The following is a 21,334-nucleotide window of genomic DNA, read 5'->3' as shown; positions in this document are numbered from 1 at the left end:
ATTGAGAAACAAAGCACTTGGCCACATTCACTGGGACTGAGCCCTCAGGGGATAAGTGCCCAGAGCCTTAGGCGTGGAAGAGCAAGTCACTCTGTTCCCATGGGATAAGACGCTTGTGACCAAGTGTCCAAGGTTTATTTAGTCTCTGGTTCTATATATCTACAGCCATCGTTAGTAGCTAGGCGTTGTTAACAGGCCATAAGAGTTCTTTTTGCCCTTTGAAGAGAACAGGGGGTGTGGGGGCAACAAGGAAAATCACAGTCCCACTAAGTGCCTACTGGGTGCACCCTCTGCCTTCATTTTATTTGTTGTCTGATCAAGTGGAGGCTGTTTATAACCCCACACATAAGGGAACTCAGGGATCTGGAAGTGAAGTCAGAATTCTTTGAGGTGGGAAACCATTCAAGGGAATTAAAGAAAGAAGTCATCTGGCTAGGTCTACCTTTTAGAAAAATAAGTGGGTTTATTCCTCCCCCACCCTTACTAGGATTGCCCCTTCAATCCATACTCCTAGTGGTGGCAGTGGGGAGAGTGAGCTGGAAGAGGAGCGGATGGAGCCAGGGAGAGCAGTGAGAGGGCTTCTTTTGATGCTCTGGATGAGAGATCATTGCATCCCCAACCAATGCATCCATGAGGCAGTGCCATCTCCTCCTTCCCATCCTTTCTGCTATCCTCATTATACATTTTACCTCTATATGTTATTCCTTTGGCCATTCATCTCTTTATTATTTCTCTTAACATTCATATGATCATCTTAGGTGTTTCCTCCTCCTCCAGCCTTGAGAAGGAGGAGAATACAATAATTTCAGAAGTGTCATTTGGGCAACCATGTCTCTGGCATTGGATGACTTGCCTCGAGTCTTTATTCAGGTTAGAAGATTTGGAGGGCAACTGCTTTAGGTTGGGTGAGGTTGCAGCCTACCTTACAAAAGAGTTGAGTATTGTGTGGTCTCATCATCACCTCTAGTGAGGAGCTGGGTACATGGACAAGTGCCCACACCCTCTGTGGTGGACACAGAGATATGAGGCCTTGGTACATTCTTTTCCAAGGATCCCTGGAGTGAGGAAGAGGAGGGAGAGGAAGGGGGATGGAGAATTACGTCGTCCCAGCCTACCTTGTGAAGGAGTTGAGTGGTGAAGGAGCTGGCACAAGGTAGCAAAAGCTTGGATATCTTCATCCCATCTCATATCTTCTTTTACAGGTGGAGAAGTGAAGGGCCAGAGAAAGGAAGTGAACTATAATCGCCATCATTACAAGTTGCTGAGTGCTGGCTACTTTTTGCCAACTGCTTCTTTCAATCCTTGCCCTGTGAGGGAGCGTATTAATTTTCTGTGGCTACTGCAACAAATTATCTCAAACTTGGTGGCTTAAAGCAATTGATTGTTAAAAACAAATAACAATTGATTATCTCAAAGCTCTGGAAGCCAGAAGTCCAAAATCGAGGTATTGTTGGGCCACATTCCCTCCAGAGGCTCTAGGGGAGCTGCTTTCAGCTTTGAGTGGCTTCAGGCATTCCTTGGCCTGTGGGCTGCGTAACTTCAACCTCTGCCTTGGTCTGCTCACATACGTCTATGTCTCAGATCTCCCTCTGCTTTCCTAAAGACACTCCTAAAGACACTTGTCATTGGATTTAGGGCCCACCCAGTAATCCAGGATGATCTCACCTTGAGATCCTTTACTTAGTTACACTTGCAAAGACCTTTTTTTTTTTTTTTTTTTTTTTTTTTTTTTCAAATAAGGTGAGATCATTTTGGAGGGAGCATCATTCATCTCAGTGCAGGGTGATGTCGTCATCATCTCCATTTTACTAAAAAGGACATTGAAGCTCAGAGAGGTGAAGGGTCCTTCCCAAGGCCACAGTCAGCAGATGGCAGAGATGGGCTCCATGGCCATTGCTCTTTGCAGTACGCTGTATTTGATAACAGTAATGGTAATAATGGCTAACCCTGACCGCACTCACATATATTAATTCAGTTAATCCCCTTGAAAATGCCATGAGAAGGGAAGTATTATCATAGTCCCCACTTCAGAGATGAGGAAACGAGAGGTTGATTAATTTTCCCATGGTCACACAGCAGTGAAGAGCAGAGCCAGGGTTGAACCCCAGGCGCATTGGCTCCGAATCTGACATCAAAGGTCACCACACAAACCATTGTCAGAATTGTTTCCAGTGGTGGCTGGTGAGTTTTAAAAAGGGCTCCGGAAGACGGGTCCCTATGATCCAATGGGGGAAGGCAGATTGGAGGCAAGATGGGAGAGATTTGGGAAACACTTGTAGGAAGGGACACTTTTCTGCAACTCAGGAGACACTTTTCTATGACTCACTCTTCAGTGGCTCTCTAGGTTCTTTCACCTCCTGGTTGGTGGCCCTGGGGCAAACTTCCCCTTCCTCATGCAGATGGTGCGGGCATCCTGGGGTCAGCCAAGCTAGGAGCTGCCCTCTCGCTTCCTTGCTTCACTCCTTCAGTGATGTCCAATCCGCTTCAGTGATGTTCGATCGGTCAATTGGATCCACTTTGTGATCCATTCTCTGTGAATCCTGCCTCCTTGTTTCAGGTCCCCTCTCCTGCCTTTGCTGCCCATTGTTACCGTAAGTGGCCAAAGCTTGTCATCCCCAGGGAAAAGCTCATCTCTCCCAGGGATGGGAATGGCTGGGATCCATACTCTCTAGTCTTCTCTATCCTTCCCCCAGCTGCCTACAGCACTTACCGGGGCAAAGACTGTCCCCATGACCATTCCACCCCTTCCCGATATGCATGCCCCATGCCATCCTACACACACATCTTCTCTCTCATTTGTGCTACATCCTAAATGTCTGGACTGCCATCATTCATTCATGCATTCAGCATGTATTATTGATTGCCTGCTTTGTGTCAGGTACCAGGGAAACAGACGTGAGTGATGAACAAAGTAGACATGTTCTCTCTCTGTGTAGATCTTCCATTGGTTTGGGACATCAACTAAGTAAACTCAGAAAGTAAATAAACAATAAATAGTTATGATAAAATGGGTGAAGGGAAGAAACAAGGGATGAGAGAGAATAATGTGGTAGGTGGGGTGGGGGCTACTTTTGATAGGGTGGTCAGAAAGGGTGCTGAGGAGGTGCTGGAAGGGTCTTGCAATGATTGAATGAGGTCATGTAGGGAAGCCCTTAGCATTCTGTCTGATGCAGAGTAAGTAGGCAGTAAACGTCAGCCATTGTCACTCACAGATTCATTTGTTCAACAAAAATCTTTTGAGGGCTAGTTGTTACGCTCATGTGCCTAAATGCCAGTGATCTCAGTCCCAGGTGGAGAATGATCTCGGCTCCCTCAACCCCATTAGCACTTTTAGTTTTGCTTTTCAGATAAGTAAGCCAAATAAATCCATAGGCAAAGTGGGAATTAATTGTTTTCTTCTCCAACACTCCATGAAAGATGAGTGTCTCAGAGGCCCTGCTAACGAATTCCACTGCTTTTCTCCTTGGTCTTATCTTCAGCATAGATGTCGCCACATTGCTTCTCTTAAAGGCTCTTTCAGAAGGTTTTGATTTTGCTGTTGCCCTGAGGTGGCCCTCTTGCCTGTGACTGTGGACAGGGCTGACAGGTCTTTTGGGGAAACGGCACAGACAGCTGCTGATTTTGAATAGGACAGACCTCTGTGCCTGCGTCTTCCTCACTTACAAACACCTCAGATTCTTGAATCCCCGTCTGTGTCCTCAAAGCACCATTTTCTGGACCACTGACTTGTTATGGGAGGGTTACTGGGGAATTCTGGATCGCAGGCCCTGGCATTCTAATTAAATCAAAGAAGTGAAATGAAGAGGAAAAGAGACTCATGGATATCTTTAGGAAAAACAAAACCCAAATTCCCCACATGAAGAGAATGACGTGGTATTTGAACGGGAGCCTAGAATTCCTATAAGACTGCGTGAGAGCTGACATTTCAGAACCAGACCCCACCCACATCCCAGCACCCTCCACATCGGCTTCTGCTTTAACATACAGCCTCCCATGACGTCACCCCAAAGGCTTATGTTGGCAAGATTGAGAACAGGACCTTGTGGGTGACATTGTGCCAACAGATTAGTCTTCTTATATAATTTCTTATGCCTGGCCCTGGGCTTCTCTTCATGGACCCTAATTCCTTCTCCAGTGGTATTTGGTGAATGTTGCTCACCTTGGACTTTTGGGAAGGTACTTGGAAGCTATGTTTTGTATGTATTGGCCTGTAGTCCTTGGAATCCATTAAAAAATTGCTAGTCCCTATGAAATGGTTTAGTTTGGTTCAATACATATTTGCTTAGCATCTTCTCAGTGGCAGGTCCCATGCAAGAAGTGAGGGATAGAGGGATGAAAGACACAGTCCCCACCCATGAGATGCCCTTGATGAAATGTGGGACATGGGAGGTGAGTCAGTGTCATGGTGGCCCAGCCTGGGGCAGACTGGGCTGAGGGCTTCCCAAGAATGGCTTCTTGGGGGCAGATAGCATCTGCAGTGGGTCAACTGGTATCTGCCGCCAAATTCATGTCCACTCAGAACCTTAGAATGTGACCTTACTTGGAAATCAAGTCTTTGCAGATATAATTAAGGTAAGAATCAAGATGAGACCATGCTGGGAAGGGGGCCCTAAATCCAGTGAAAGTGTCCTCATAAAGAAAATGGCACAGAAAGAGAAGGCCGTGGGAGGACTCAGGCAGATGGGAGTGAAGCAGCGGTAAGCCAAGGAATGTGAAAGATTGCTAGAACCAGCAGAAGCCAGGAAGAGGCAAGGAAGGATTTCTTCCTAGAGCCTTCAGAGGGAGCTCGGCACTGCTGACACTTTGATTTTGAACTTCCAGCCTCCAGAACTGTAAAAGAATCAGTTGCTGTTCTTTCAAGCCACCCAGTTTGTGGAACTTGCAACAGCAGCCCCAGGAAACAAATACGGTATGGAAGCATCTGAGATGAGCCACTGGAGTCTTGCTGTTGCTTTCCTGCCCCTTTCCTTGTTCTAGCACATCAGGCTGGGAGACCTGCACTGCTCTGTGAGCTCCTGGGTAGTAGGAGCCTCACCCTACTCCACCACTCCCACATTTAATGTGATGTCTGACACATAGGAGTCTATGGCCAATATTTGTTGAATACACAAATAACCGAGTGTGTGAATGAATGAATAAGCAGAGGAGTAGTACTAACAAGGGTGGACCAGTTAGCTGGTGGAGATAAAAGGGCCACCCTTAGAGTCAGGGTAACTGCAAAATCAAAACCTTCTGAAAGGGGCTGTAAGGTGGATCAAGCTGCACGAAGTGGATCCTCCAGTGTGAAAAGCCATGGCCGCTGCCGTGGAGGGGCTGTTCTGGGGTTGTCTGCTCCAACGGCTGATCCTTGGTAAAAGTGGGTATTTAGGAATGTTTTGCACTGGGGATGTGCAGACTAGGCAGCAATCAGGACAAAAAGAAGGGCCAGAATAGAAAGAAGGAGAAGAGAACTGAGCGGTGTCCATTGCCTACTCTATGGTAGATACTGTACTGTGTCCGTTAATGTCTATGATCTTTCTCTCTGTCCTTGAAACAGTTCATCAGGGAGGTAAAAATTCCTTCACTTTACAGATGTGGAAGCTGAGGTGCAGAGAGGTGGAAGCTGAGGTGCAGAGAGGTGGAAGCTGAGGTACAGAGAGGTGGAAGCTGAGGTGCAGAGAGGTGGAAGCTGTCAAAAGTAATACTGCCAGTAAGTGGTAGAACTGCCAAACTCGAATGGAGCCCAGGTCTCTTTTGCTCCCAAGTTTGTGTTCTCTGCAGTACAACATGCTGCTTCTGCCAATGAGTGATTGTTGGGAAAGGAAGTTGGGGTACCTCAGCGGAAAAAGGTTTTAACGTCTCCCAAGTCCAGGGGACTGGAGGAGGAATTCTCTGGAAAATGATCTAAGAAGACAGCACCTTGTTGGAGTTCTGGGGGTCCCGATCATCCGAAGGCCATCTGCTCTATGCTTTCAGCTGGTCTTGAATAAGGTTCTCTGGGAAAAAATCCATATTATTTTCTTCCTGTCATATTTTACTACTCTAGACTGTGTTTTTCACTGTTCTCAGATAGAACTGCAATCATTTTTTTTTTTTTTTTTGAGACAGCGTCTCTCTCTGTTGCCCAGGCTGGGGTGCAGAGGTGCAATCACAGTGCCCTCGACCTCCTGGGCTCAGCTGATCCTCCCATCTCAGCCTCCAGAGTAACTGGGACCACAGGTCCCACCACCACGCCTGGCTAATTTTTGTATCCTTTTTGTAGAGTCAGGGTTTCATCACGTTGCCCAGGCTGGTCTTGAACTCCTGGGCTCAAGTGATCCACCTACCTTGGCCTCCCAAAGTGCTAGGATTATAGGCGTGAGCCACTGCGTCTGGCCTTGCAATCATTTTTAAAGGTTAGACGCCATCTAGGTTTCTCTCTGATTCGAACCCCCACTTTGTCTGATAATTTAGCCCTTGTTTTCACCCCTTAGCAGCCTGGACACCCTGATGATGTTTGGGGCCCATTCACTCATGCATCCATTCATTCATCCCACAAGCATGTGAACATCGTCTGCCAAACACCGACTGAGCTTGGCCTGGGAGTTCAAAGGGCACCAAGCCTCTGTCCTTGCCCCCTTTAAGAGCTCCCACTCCAGACTGATTCAGTAAGTCCCTATTGTGCGTCAATGTGACAGAGGCTAGAATCAAGGGAGGGATCTGGGTAGAAAGGTTGGAGAAGGCTCCACAGAGGAGGTGTGGGTCAAGTAGGAGTTGACTAGGAAGGGTAGGGAAAGGCGTCATAGCAGAGGGACTAACATATGCAAAGGCACAGAGGCATGATGTGCATGGCTTGTTGGGGTTAGGGGAGGACCCAGACATCCCGGGCAGGATGATGTGTTTGAGTCAGACCAGTCACAGTCCTTGTCCTCTGGGACATGACAGGCTTTTGTTATAGGTGGCAGTGGTAAATTCAGCCTATGCTGGGACTTTGGTTTTAAGAAGTAGATACTTGATCCTTTGTGTTGTTAGCAGAAAGAGTGGATGCTGAAGAGGTTGAGGCAGGATCATAGGAAGGGGCCACCTGGAGGGGGATTGGAGGTTCCAGGGCGGAAGGGTTCGCCCTCAGAGCCACCACTGCTTACGGGCCGAGTATCAGGAGGGTCTCAAAGGGCAGAGTATCAGGAAGTGTCTCAAAGGGAGGAGCCAGGATTCCAGTGACTCTGTGCTGCTGGGGCCATGTCCCTCTGCCTGGGGATGGCCTGATGCAGTAACTAGCTGGTCATGCCCTGGCCGGTGGGTGATCTGATGGAGACCTCAGGACAGTCAGGCCTTCTTTTAAGATGCCGGCTAGGAGTCGGGTGAATTGTGCGATACTGAATGCCACAGTCTTCCCAGGTCCTGCTCCCCACTGCCCTCTCCCTGCTTCAGTTCCTTCCTGCCATTGCTATTTTCTCTGCTGGCTCCTCCTCTGCTCTCTGCTTTGCATTGGCATGGGGTGTTTGATCTTTCTGTTTTCTTGCTGAAAGAAAGAAATCTCCTTCAATTTCTCTCTTCCCTCATTGCCTGTTGAGATGATTAGCCAGGCTGTTTGACATTTTTCACTTAGAGCGTTTCAGTTTAACGGCGGCTGGCTAAATATATTTTGACCTCAGCCATGGACTGTGACTCTCTACCCAACCAGTGAGGCCAATGAAGCCTTGTGCCAAAACCGTCTCTCTTTCTTTCTGGGCTGAGATTGTCCTCGGCAGGTTGGAGAGGAGCCCTCATATTCTGCAGATTATTTTGCAACCTAATTCAGATAATGGGTTTGGCCTCTGGGATGCCCAGGTGGGTGGATTCGCCGGTCATGAAGGTGTCTTCTTTGACACACAAAGCTGGCCTGCGATGTGTCTGGCCCTAGTGCCATCTTTCTTTATAAATCCCAGGAGGCAATTTATGTAGTTCTTTTGTACCCCAGGGTGACTTGGACAAGCTGTGAGTAGCCACAGACTCTGACAGCTTATGAAATATTGGACCGAGAGGAAAGGAAAAGACAGTGAAGGGATTAGCAAGCCTCCAACAGAAGGATTTTTGGAGGCCACAGAAAGCATTTATAGACAAGACTCCCACTTCTAATTCCAGGCAGATGGGATGTCCTGGATAAAGCCCTTCGCCCACCAGGCTTGATGCAGGTGGGCCATGTGACTTCATACCCCACCCAGACTTGCCAGGCTCAGTTCAGGGTGGGTCAGGTGGAAAGAAAGAGGAAAGGACAGAATGACTCCAAGCAGAGGATCTGGGGCACAGGAACTAGTGCCTCAACACGTTTACCTCTGAATTTGTGATGGAGATCTCAGAGACAATGTAGATCCAGCCTCTTCATTCATTTACTAATTCATTTATCATGTGTTTATGGAAGATCTATAACGTATGTGGCAGACACTGAGGCCAGCCCTGAGAATGCAGAGGTGAACAGAACAGAATAAGAAGTCTAGAGGGGAAGACAGTGATCAAATAATTACGAACAGGTTGAGAGTCTCAAAGTAGAAGAATAGGGGGCTGGGCGTGGTGGCTCATGCCTGCAATCCAAGCACTTTGGGAGGCCGAGGTGGGTGGATCACCTGAGATCAAGAGTTTGAGACCAGCCTGACCAACATGGTAAAACCCCGTCTCTACTAAAAATACAAAATTAGCCGAGTGTGGTGGTGCATGTCTGTAATCTCAGCTACTTGGGAGGCTGAGGCAGGAGAATTGCTTGAACCCAGGAGGCGGAGGTTGCAGTGAGTCGAGATCGCATCATTGCACTCCAGCCTAAGCAACAAGAGTGAAACTCCGTCTCCAAAACAAAAACGAAAACAAAAAACAAAAGGGGGAATGATAGGGGTATTAATAGGAGAGCTGATCCAAACTGGAGCGGGGTAAGCATGGAAGACACCTTGATGCTGTGACTTTTAATCTGGTGTGTAAGGTGTAAGTCAAAATTATGTAGGGTGACGAGGCAAGAGAGGTGTGTTTCAGGTAGTGATGACTGCATGTGCAAAGGCCCTGAGGCAAGAGAGGAGGGTGTAACGGAAAGAAGGATGGCTGGAGCTGAGACAGCTTCAAGGAGTGAGGGTGACAAAAGATGAGACCAGAGAGATAGGTGGGTGCTGGATTAGGGAATGCACTAGAAGCTACATAAATGATTGGGGGCTTTATGCAAAGGTCTCTGGGAAGCCATGGAATCATTTTAAGCAGGGGCATAATATGAGCAGGTCTGTGTTTTAAAAAGATCACTCTGACTGTTGCTCAAGAACAAGATGCCAGCCAGCAGCTAAGGGGACAGTGTCCAGGCTGAGGAGCAGGGCTGGCTATCCAAGCAGGGTCTCTGAACCACAGCCAAGAGATCTGGGGAGCAGAGCAGAGCTTCAGACCCCAGCAGGAGAATCCAAAGTACAAAAAAGACAACTTAGAAAGAAGGAAAACTCTAGAACATGAACCTGGAGAGCCAGATGGGGAGGAAGGCTACAGCTTGGAGTGGACTCTGGTGCCAGGCTCAGGGCAGCAAGACTGATGGCAGATGCTTCTGTTGGTGGGGAGAGGACTTCGCCTACATCGGTGGGCTCGGGACGGCTGACCAGGACAGGAGGGGAATGAAACCAGCCATGCAGGTCTTCTGTGCCCACAGCTGAGCAGGGCAGTGATTCTCGACCCTGACTGTACATTTCAATCATCTGGGAAGCTTTTCCAAAACTACAGTGTCCTGCCCCCCTCCCAAAAGCATCCCTATTCATTTTTCTCAAATGGGGCTGGCCCCGTTTTCAAACATCTTCCCACATGACTGTGTTGTGCAGGCAGCGCTGAGAACTGCTGTTCTCCACTTTAGCTTATTCCTGTGTTTGGGACTGAGCCAGTGTGGGAGGCACCTCAAGATAACAGGGGCTATAGAGATAGTCAGGCCTGGCATCTGAGGGCAATGACTGCTGTAAGCACTGAAGGAATTTGTTGACGTTCCCCAGAAGAGCAGTCCTCGTAACACTGACCAAAATGAACATCCTGATTAATTATGCAGGTTTATAGCTCCCCAGAGGCTGCAGAAAAACATCATTTGGCACCAGAAACAAACTTTATTCTGGCAAGTGCAGGATAATTTTACAAACGTTAGATACTGAATGTTGCATACGTCTCTGGAATTTCAATGTACTACATCCATAGAATGCAGAAAAACAAGGTCAGGGCCAATTTCTCACGCTGCCACCTGGACCAAGCAGTTCCAGGAATCTTCTGGGGTCTCTCAGCCCTCTTGTTCCAGATTTCAGTGGTGTCCTGGGCAGATGTGGTTTTATCTGGATTTCTCCCTTTGGGGAAATGCTTCTAACTCATTACATGCAGTTTGGATGGGCTGTCAGTTACAACAGGTAACCCCACCTCTGTTTGTGGGGATGTGGTCCAGGATTAGCCAGTCCTGGCAACAGTGATTGGCTCAAGAGGTAGTCATGGAATTCAAAAAAGGCCCATAAGCATTGTTTTTTAGGTTTAATATATGGATAACAGCAAAGTTCTCTCCTGAAGACATAAAGTTGGAAAATGAGTCTGGGTTTATTGTTTGTTATTGTCCACACACTGTATGGGTAAATGAAGAAGCTTGCTAGAGAAGGAGGCCTAATAGAGATGAGGTAGAGAGAGAGGAAAACCTAGGGAGGAGAGAGAGGAAGAGAGAGGGGAGAGAGAGAGAGAGACAGAGAGAGAGAGTGAGGGGCAGGGCAGAGCAGAGAGAGGCAGAGAGACAAAGAAGAGAGAGAAGCAGAGAGAGGGAGACAGACAGACTCAGAGAGAGAGAAGAGAGACAGAGAAACTGAGACAGAAAGGAGACAGGCCAGGTGTGGTGGCTGACGACTGTAATCTCAGCATTTGGGAGGCTAAGGCTGGCAGATCCTTGAGACCAGGAGTTCGTGACCAACCTGGCCAACATAGTGAAACCCCGTATTTACTAAAATGCAAAAATTAGCTGGACTTGGTGGCACATGCCTATAATCCCAGCTACTCAGGAGGCTGAGGCATGAGAATCGCTTGAACCTGAGAGGTGGGGACTACAGTGAGCCGAGATCGTGCCACTGCACTCCAGCCTGGGCTACAGAGCGAAACTCCATCTCAAAAAAAAAAAAAAAAAAAAAAAAAAAGAGAGAGAGAGAGACAGAAACAGACAGAGATAGGGGAGAGAAAGAAAGAAAAAAGGGGGAGAGACAGAGACAGATGGAGGTGGGGGAGAGAGATAGAGAGAGAGGGAGAGAAGGAGAGAGAGAGTTCTGGCAATGTAATGCCTAGTTCCAGGCCTCCAGACTCTGGTACCTCAGTCTTGTGAGCTCTCCCTGCAGCCTTTAAGGGTTAAGCCCTTTGGAACTGGGTTTGTGTCCCTTGCAACAGAAGGCATTTTGACTGGGACAGAAGGTTTCTTGTCGACCTCATGGGAGGGCGGATGTGCGGGGTATGCACTGGAGAGTGAGGCAGGCGTGGTCAAAGAGCTTATGTGGTAACTGTCCCTGGGATGTCCAGGTGTCCGTCTCGGGGTCGTAGCAATCGAAGGAGGCGGAGTCCTCAATGTTGCAGTCCGTGGTCAGCCGCCGCCCGCCCGTCACGTAGAGTTTGTTTCCCATCACGGTGGCCCCGTGGTGCATCCTCCGGTCTTTCATGTCCGCACATTTGACAAATTTGTTGGATTGAGGGTCATAAGCAAGAATCCTCCTTGTGTAACCTGAAAACCAAATGACACATGGGCAAGCTCAGCGTTGCTCATCTGGTACTGGAGGTCAGCAGTCCTGTCTGACTCCTGCCACTGCTCAAGACTAAGGCTGGGACCCTGAACTAGAGCATGGGATGTTGAGCTAACCTGCCAAGGCCTGCTTTGTGGCGGAGTGGGGGCTGCACGCAGATCTGTCTGACTCTGACCTTCACCCCAAGTTAAGGCAGCATATAAGCCATTCTTAGATTGAGAGCAGCCTCCTGATTCCTGTAACTTTCTCAGCCTCCTTGGCCTCTTCCTCTCTCAAATGCCCACTCAAGAACTATGACAATCCTTTGGAAACTCAGAAGTGGGTTCCTCACAACAGCCCTATCTTGGTAGTTACTTTTAGGATCCTCATTTTATGGATGGGCAAACTGAGGCACAGAAAGATGTTTAACTTGGTAAAAAGTATATAGCCAGTTAGTGACAGAGCCAGGATTTGAATCGAGGTCTATCTGACCCCAATACCAGTCCTCTTAACCATGACACTATACTTTGATTACAGAGAAACAAACTATTAGTAGCTAATATTATTAGCAGAAGCAAACATTTTTTATTGACTGTGTATCTGGGAGAGTGTTAAGTGCTTTAGATACACGAGCACATTAATTATCACAACAGCTCTGGGAGATAGCTGTTATTTCATCCCTTGTTTACAGAAAAAGACAGGGAGAAACTTCTGGGTGAGGAAAGAGTTTTGTCAGATTCTCCACGCTCCTCTGGTTGGTTGGATGTGCTTTTAAAAAGACGATCTTGTAGAATAACATCTGTCTATGAGTGACCTTTTTTCCATAGAACGTGCCAAGTTTGTGTCACGCCCGGTGATCCTCTGTTCAGACTCACCTCCCACAATGACAATCCGCTCCCCGAGCACCACTGCAGGGGCACACACATTCTTGATCATTCTTGTCTCCATTTTGAACCACGAATTTCTGGAAATGTGATAAACCTGAGGGAGAAATAGAATCATGGCACTGCATTTTAAAGTGAAATATTCTTAAAAAAAAGACAGGAGTAGTAATTAAGAGGGTGAACTAGGAGTGAGATTTTTCTTTCTACTTTTCTCCAGTTTTAAAAATGTAGCTACTGCTCAATAAACAAAACAGTATTGAAAAACAGGAAGAAGCGTATTATTAAAAATTGATATTATTGTGACCCCAGGAACTCAGTGGCTGTATTTCTATAGCATAGACCAATAGTTTTGCATTGTAATACGTGTTTTACTTACCTTGCATGGAACATGTTTTTCTTTTAATGAGAAATGAAGAAACTTGGGTATTCAGAAAACCAATGGTTTTCCAATCATTTTTTTATTTCTAGCTCATGTTTAAATTTCTAAATATTCTGGTTTATCCAAGAAGGTCATAGAGCCAAGAATAAATCTGAGGCTAAGTGAGGAAGTCTTTTGAACAGTTCATGCCTGAAAGTCATTACAGTCCTAGAAAAATGCAGCATGAGAAAGGGGAGAAAGACCCAAGAGAACGGAGCAGGCTCTTTTGCCGTGCTTTGAAACAGTGTGTCAAATCAACACTCCGGAACATGTTCTCCTGTGAGTGTCCTCAGTTTTAAATCTAAATATCAAATGTAAATTAGTTCATTATGGAAAAAATTTAGCCAAGAGATATAGGATGAATTTCACATAAGCAAAGAAGGAACAAGAACATTTATCTACAGAGGAAAATGGCATAGTATTCTTTGCTAGAAAATCTTTTCCTATAAAATAAAATTACCAGGCCGGGTGGGGTGGCTCACGCCTGTAATCTCAACATTTTGGGAGGCCAAGGTAGGTGGATCATGGAGGTCAGGAGTTTGAGACCAGTCTGGCCAACATGGTGAAACCCCATCTCCACTAAAAATACAAACAAATTTAGCTGCGTGTGGTGGTGCACGCCCGTAGTTCCAGCTACTCAGGAAACTGAGGTGGGAGGATCACTAGAGTCCTGGAGGTGGAGGTTGCAGTGAATTGAGATCGCACCACTGCACTCCAGCCTGGGTGACAAAGTGAAACTCCTTCTCAAAAAATAAAATAAAATAAAGTAAGATTACCAGCATTATTAAAGATGTCTAAATAATCAGTTTACTAAATTTGAGCTTCATAACCATCCTATGAGGTAAGTATTATTATTTCTTCCATCTTTCACATTAGACCACTGAGGCTCTGAGAGGTCAAATGACATGCCCAGGGTCATACAACTACAGTGAGTGGGAGAGCTGGTCTGACCAAGCCCGGAGTCCATGCTCTTCACCACCACACTCATGGCTCTGCCTGGAGCCATGAAACTGTGGCCTTCCCTGAGGGAGGCTTTTGAGACTGGAGACCTCTTGAGGTCTCTGTCTGTCCTTCAACAAGTCAGTGAAGCCTGGAGGAGGCCAAGTGCTAGAGGAAGGGACGGTCACAATGGCTGTTTCATTGGAAAATACGTAAGTGACAAACTCTCTGGAAAGTGGGATCCTTGGAAGAAAAGCAAACACTGGTTGCATTTTACTTGAATGAATAATTGCCTCCTGGCCCTTCTGTTCTCCTTCAGCTTTGGGTATGGCTTTAAAAATAGATTAAACATTTGCTCACCATGCTCATAATACCTCAAAGAGACTGGGGCAAGGATAACACAGAATGAACTTTGACCACTGAAGGAAGCGATACTTTGTTATAGTAAAGGATTTGCTTAATGCCATCCAGAAACAGGTAGAGAGAAGGCCAGGTAGAAAGGTACACGTACAGCGCGATTTGCATCGTAACCTCGGGCAGCGTAGTTCTGAGAAGAACGCGTACACACAGATGAACGAGCCTATGAAGAAAACTCTCAACCTGTGCCTGAAAATCCAACCTGCTCCATCAAGCGACTCCAGGCATTCATTTTAAACTATATTCGAACGAGTAGAATGTCTATTTCAAAGCTAGTGCGAAGTAGATAAGAAAAGTATCCAAATGAATACTTTCCCCTTTCTCCCTCTTCTTAATCCCGAAGTCCAAAAGGATCCCTCAGAGGTTTAATATTTTCTCGGCTTTGCAATATCTTGTTTGATGATACCATGCATTTCTTGATATGCTAGCTTGAAGCTTAAACTTTGCATTTTATTTTCAGAAGGTCGATGGCAGTTTTGCAATGTGAAATAATGAGCGTATTTGTTGACTCTATTTTGAACAATAGAAAAGAAGGAGGGGCTTCCGCTTGACATGGAAGCAGTTTGTTATCTGTATGGTCAGAGCCTGGAGGGGAGCAGAATATCTCTCCCAATTCAAGTAGAGGAGTGGGATTTGGAACAGTGATTCTAGAAAGACTCAGAATCTGCCTAGATGGTCAGGGAGGAGCTGAAAATACAGGCTGGAGAAGTGAAGGCAAGAAAAAAATCTTCACTGGAACTGACCGAGTCCAAGCCATTACCACCCATGCCTGGAAGTCTAGAAGAGTCTCCCAGTTCTCCCTCTTTGTCCACACAGGCCCCCTCCAATCCCTTCTCTACAAGGCATCCAGACGGAACTTCTAAAAATATGAATTTTGTTACCTCGTCCACCTTTCTTGAAAGCCTTCAATGAAGTTCTGTTCCTCTCAGGCTAATCCCAATTCTTTGACAAGGCCTAGAAAGCCCAGCCAGGCCAGCCTTATCTGCACAAATATCCATCCCTCAAGAAGGTTCCAGGATTTTTCTAGGAGGGGCTCAGGGGCTGTGATGTGGGTGGAGGAGGTTGCTCCTGGTAACCTGAGAAGGGGGCTGATGGAAATCGCAGGAGGACTAACACCCGCCCCTAGCGACCCCTCAGCACACTGCCCGTCTCCTCTTTGCTATGTCTTGCAACTTCATTGTCCTGCTTTCCGCTGCCCAAGGCCATGAGCTGCACCTGTTTGTGCTTCAGGGCCTTCATATGAGCTGCTCCCTTACCCAGGACCACTCCCCCTCCCTCAAGAGAGAACCCTGACTCCGGCTTCAGGTGGTGCAGGAGCTTCCTGCATCTCTCTCTAAGTCGAATCTTTCCTTACGTGATTTCTTAGCACCCATCCCACCCCTCTCGCTCCTCTTTTATTCTCCATCTTCACCTTCCTCTCTCTTCTCCTGCCCCTCTGCTCAGTCAGCTTCAGCCAACTTCACAGGGTTTGCTCCAACATTCCCTTAACCCTGGCACTCTCTCAGATTCTCTCTAGACCGGCAGTGTCCAATCTTTTGGCTTCCCTGGGCCACTTTGGAAGAAGAGCTGTCTTGGGTCACACATAAAGCACACACTAACACTAATGATAGCTGACGGGCTAAAACAATCTCTTCATGTTTTAAAGTTTATGAATTTGTGTTAGGCCACATTCAAAGCTGTCTTGGCTGCATGCATGTTGGGCAAGCTTGCTCTAGACTGGTTTAGGGCGTCCTGCCTGTGCTCTTAGAGCACCCCTTTCTTCAGCATCTGAATTGCAACTGAGGGCTATGCATAAATTGCTGGGTCTCCAGGCCCTTCACACGTTGGTGTTCAAGATAACTCTTATAAATGAGCAAAGTACATCTCGTGGGTGCTTCTTGATTATCTGTGAAGGCAGGCTCAATATTCATGTTCCCCATATCATTAGATGAACTGCGGAGATTACCAGGAACTTGCATAAAGTTGGAAAACACTTAATATTCTGAAATGTGACCTTTGTTGATCAATTTCTCAGAGAGCTTGTTAGTGAAATCAATGTCTGCCAATCATTAAAAGTAGGGGTTTCCCAACCTGGCTGCCCCTTAGAATCTCATGGGTACTTTTGTAAACCATATATTTTAGGATCTCACACAAAGATATTTTGATTCAGTGATGTGAGGTCAGGTTCCAGGGGATTTGGTCACAGAGGTGTGGACCAAGGCTTGGGAATCTTCTTTTAAGGCCTTACTGACTTGAGTTAGAAGCGTCTGCCAAATTCCTGTAGGACTTCACTATCTGGCATTCAATATTCTCTATAATAGCTTGAATTTTTAGATATGTATTTTTCTCCTCAAATGAAGATAAACTCTGTGCATAGAGATGGTATTTGATATCCTTAAACCCTTGCTGAAAATCCTTCTTGCCTCCCTCCCTTCCTCTCTTCTTTCCTTGCAAATGACAAGTGTTTGTATGAGTGTACATGGGTGTACATGTGTGTGCATGTATGTATTTGTGTTCACGTGTGTGTATAAATGTGTGCATGTATGTGCAGATATATGTGTGTATGTGTGCATGAATTGTATGTGTGTATGCATGTGCACATGTATGCTTGTTGGTATGCGCATACATGTGTGCATATGTGTACACATGTGCACATGTATGCATGTTGGTATGTGCATACATATGTGCATACGTGTATGTATGTATGCATGAATATACATTCGTGCATATATATGTGCGTGCATGTATACATATGTGTATTTGTGTATATGTGTGCATATATGTATGTATGTACATGTGTGTGTGTTGGTGTATATGTGTGCATGTGCATGTGTGTGCATGCAGGTGTGGGTGTGTCCATGCACACATACTCATGCAGTTATGTGATGGGAAGAACCAGTCATTTACCTGGATAAGGCGCACAGGGTTCTGCATGATGTCCTCTCCTCCAAAGAGATAGAGTCTTTGGTCTTTCACAGCGACTGCGGGGTGGAGCACCCCCACGGGCATGCTGGCCATACTCTCCCAGACATTGCAGATGCTGTCATATCTTTCCATGGAGCCCATGAGCTCCTGCCCTTCTCCAATACCCCCGATGGAGAAGATGAAGTTCTTATGGGCAGTGCTTCTGTGGGAGTAGCGGGCCACCAGCATGGGCTCCCCCAGCCTCCACTGGTTGAGTTTGAGGGAGAAGATGTAGACGTTATGACTGACCAGACTCCTCCCTGAGCTGACAGCCATGCCCCCCAGCACATAGACGCTGCGGTGCAAGGTGACAGCAGAGGCCTTGTACAGCCGTGTCGGGAGTTTGGCAAGGCTCTGCCATTGGCCAGTCTGTTTGCTATACAGTAGGACGTCCCTGGTGGTCTGCTGGCTGTCCTTCCTTCCGCCCAAGAGGATGAGGAAATCTTGGTAAGAGTTTCTTGGAGGGACATGCAATAGGAGTTTGCAGTCTGGGGCGCTGGTGCCACACAAAGAGAACATCTGTCTTTTGGCGGTCTCCAAGATGAGCTGGCATGCAGGCGAGGACTGCAGGAGGGCATCGTTGGCGATGAAGTGTTGGAAGAAGGCTGGGTGGATGTACTGCAGCCTGACCTGCTTGAACAGTTCCTGCATGTATCGCTTCCGGGCCTGGAGGTCATGCTTGATCCAAACCATGAGGGCCTCAAACACCTTTTCTTCCTCCCCACAGAGCCCATCATCTCCCAGATAGTCTCTCAACTCGAAGGCACAGAGCTCCTTCAGGTCGGCTGATGCGGCCACCTCTGGGAAGGACGTCAGTGCCACCTCCCTGGCTTTCTTCTTGAGGGTCTCGCAGCTTAAGATTTCTGAGAGTCTGATCATGCCCAGGCAGTTGCTGGGGGCCAGCTGGCTCTGCAGGTATGAGGAGCAGGCCTCAAACAGCTTGGGGAACTGTAGCATGGAGGCGGCCTCCATTACGGGGAGGACATTGTCAGCATCGATGCGTGCCTCCCCCGTGTACACGTAGGAGACGATCTGGTCCAGGGTTGGGGGGTCAATGCCTTTCAGCTGCACTTTGGCTTCACTCTTCTCCCGGAAGCTGCTGCAGAACATAGCCCTGAAGTAGGCGCTGCTGGAGGCCAGCACGTTGCGGTGGCAGGGGATCTCCCGGGCACCGGCACAGATGCTCACATCAGTCAGGATCCTGCTTTGCCTTAAGCTGTTGAGCTGCCTCAACAAGTCAGAAGAGAAGTCATGATCTTTGAAGAGCACCCCATCTGGAGACTCCTCGTCCATCCTACAAAGAGGGAAGGAAGCCCCCAGAGTCAGCAAGAGTCAAGTCTTTCTCAGCTCAGGTGCTGGAGGGTTCAGCTGCGGGGACTGTAAGACCAGTGCTCCTATTCCATTCCCCATGATGTTTGTGGATGTCGCCACGGATATTGTGTAGGGAAGATTGGAAAGGAAGGCCACATACATCTCAGACCTGAGCTCTTTTGGGTTATGGTTATTTTCGAAAGTAATAAGCATATAGTATCTTCAGCTAATCTGAGAGAAACAACCAACCAAACAAACTAAAGTTGTTGGAAGTTACTCTATTATCAGAAGCTGAAATGTTAGTCTGAAGCAAGATAACAGTCCATGCATTTGGCCAGCAGAAGTTCCTGAGCCTTTTTCCAGATCGATGGCATATCTGTTATTGAGTAAACTTGTCTAAACATCTCTTTCTGGGTGTCAATCATTCCCCAAAGGTGACACTCTGGAGGTGTGGCCCTCTGGTCACTGGACAGAAATGAGGGAAGAAAATGGACCTTTGATACATATCTTTAAATATAACTTCATTGAGTCTTGTTTTAAAGATGGAATAAATAGAAGGAAAGACCAAACAATCCCCTGGTTTATTGGATGACACCTGGCTGTCTACCTGCAGAAGAAATAAGCATGAGGGATACTTACCTTGTTTTGCCGCAGTGACATCCACTGGTGCCTGGTCTGGCTTGTCCCCCCGGAGAGTTTCTACCTCTAGCTCTGAGGGAAACCATAAACTCCAGGCCTTTCTTTCAGTTGGCAAATGATTTGTCCTGGGAGATTTCTGGATTTGTTTATGCTGAAGGCACTTTCATAGTTTTCTAGAGCTTTGTGCAAGGACTGCTGGCCAAGGAGACAGTGTATACATTCCAGGGCTAAGAATAGTTGCATATGTACTTTCCACTGTTATGACATGTGACTTTCCAGTTGCCTTTTGCAGCAACCCGAGGGCCTGCAGGGCCCGCGCATGCCCACATGCCGTGTTTCCTTGGCAAGTGTTTACATCGGCAAAAATAGATTGGGAGGAGTGGCTTCTCTTAGAGAAGACTTTGCTGTCTGCTTGGAACCATCCCGAGTCCCCTGTCCTAAAAGTGCCTGGGAATTCTAGCTGTCTGTAAACAGGTTGCTGTGACCTGTGGAGAGTCACTGAAGATGGTTCTGGGCCACAGTGAAGGTGGCAGGTGGTCACAAGGGAAGCCGGAGCATGAGCCTGTGGGTGCTATTCAATGGATCCCTATTTCCCCCCATCTGCCTGGCAGGATTGCTGGGGAGAGCTGTGATTTCCTCCTCCAGGAGCCTAGGTGATGAAATCCATGACAAGAGTTGTTTTGTTTTTGTTGAGCACCCCAGGGTTTCCAGACTCATGAAGGCCCAGACCTTTGTCGGGTCTCCTTACTCGGGAGCCTCTGATTGACAGTTGCAAGGCCGAGCTCCTCCTGTCACGTCTGCCTCTCCCAGACACGTGCTGATTGCTCTTCAGCTGGCTTTTTATAGTTCAGACTTCCTTTTCTGTCTTACTTTTCCATTTTGTCTGGTCTGGCAGCTTGAGCTAGAGGCAGGAGGCAAGCCATATTGCTTTAGGGAGAGAGAGAAAGAAGACAAAGGGGGATGAGGAGGAAGAAGAAGCAGGGACAGAGGGAGGGAGAGAGAATAGAGGAGGAAGAGGAGGAGGAGGAAGAGAAGGAGGTAGAGAATTGGGGGAGGAATGAGGATAGTGATGTGGTAGGAGGCAGCTTTCAATAACAATCAGAATCACGAGAAAGAGTGAGGGGGACCTCAGGTCTGTCCTGCCCCTGCCGTCAGGGAGATTCGTGATTGTCCTAGCCACGAAAGGCAGGCAAGCCTGACTTCGTCTCCTACTCAAAATCTTGCTCAGACTAGTGCAATGGCTTCCCATGCATTTTTTTTTCTTTGCTCCTAGTGCTTCTCTCTCCAATACATCCACCCTGTCCCCTCTGGAGCAGCCCCTGGGAAGGCAACTCAGAATTTGCCAGTTCCCAGCATCAGGCCCTTCAGTGGCTCCCCATGTCCGCAGGACTCCTTAGCTGGAATCGGACTGGTGTCCTGTCTGCCTCTGGAACCACGTCTACTGCCACTCATGTGTAGTAGTTTAGCTCCGTGAGACACTTACAGATGTTTGTATGCATCTGGTCGCTGTTGGGGAAGCTGGGCTGGCCTGGTCTTTGGGACACCACAGGACAGGGTGGAAGGAAGAGGGTCTCTCATTCACAGTTGCAGATCGTAGAGTGGATTATGCCCAAGAGTCCAGAAGGTCAAGGCCAAGGAAATGGATCCAAAACATGTTACTGGGGCCACGGGCCTGGAGGCCAGAATTAGGAGCAGGAGGCCTAAGCTAAGGGTGTCAGAGACCCATGGAGGCACAAGCAGGGAGCAGGCCAGAGGAGCTGTTCCTGCAGATGTCTGAGTTGGTGAGCTGTGCTGGTGACATAATAAGTGAGTAGCCACATTCCTGAAAGAGCCCAGGGATCCTCTGGTTCATACTCTATCCCTTTCCATGAGCTCTTCCCCTCTGCTTGCTCTATCATTTTCACTGTTTCTGTTCATCCTCCAAAACGTGGTTTGTGTAATACTTCTCTGCACGTCTTTTTTTTTTTTTTTTTTGAGAAGGAGTCTCTCTCTGTCGCCCAGGCTGGAGTGCAGTGGCCGGATCTCGGCTCACTGCAAGCTCCGCCTCCCAAGTTCACCCCATTCTCCTGCCTCAGCCTCCCAAGTAGCTGGGACTACAGGCGCCCGCCACCGCA

General features: G+C 47.6%; 1 protein-coding gene across 1 annotated transcript; it reads right to left on the bottom strand.

Moving 5' to 3' along the window:
• Positions 1–10,033: 10,033 nt before the first annotated feature.
• KLHL38 (kelch like family member 38) lies at positions 10,034–19,456 on the bottom strand. The gene is made up of 4 exons (XM_050801699.1): positions 19,221–19,456; positions 17,214–18,564; positions 12,545–12,650; positions 10,034–11,671 (listed from the first exon to the last, which is right to left on the bottom strand). Exons 1-4 carry the CDS (start codon positions 19,304–19,306, stop codon positions 11,382–11,384), a joined length of 1,833 nt encoding a protein of 610 aa, XP_050657656.1. The 5' UTR covers positions 19,307–19,456; the 3' UTR covers positions 10,034–11,381.
• Between the last annotated feature and the right edge of the window lie 1,878 nt (positions 19,457–21,334).

This window comes from Macaca thibetana, chromosome 8, assembly GCF_024542745.1.
Source record: "Macaca thibetana thibetana isolate TM-01 chromosome 8, ASM2454274v1, whole genome shotgun sequence".
NCBI classification, from domain to species: Eukaryota; Metazoa; Chordata; class Mammalia; order Primates; family Cercopithecidae; genus Macaca; species Macaca thibetana.
Note: the sequence above shows the minus strand (reverse complement) of the source record. Positions and strands in the feature narration are given on the sequence as shown.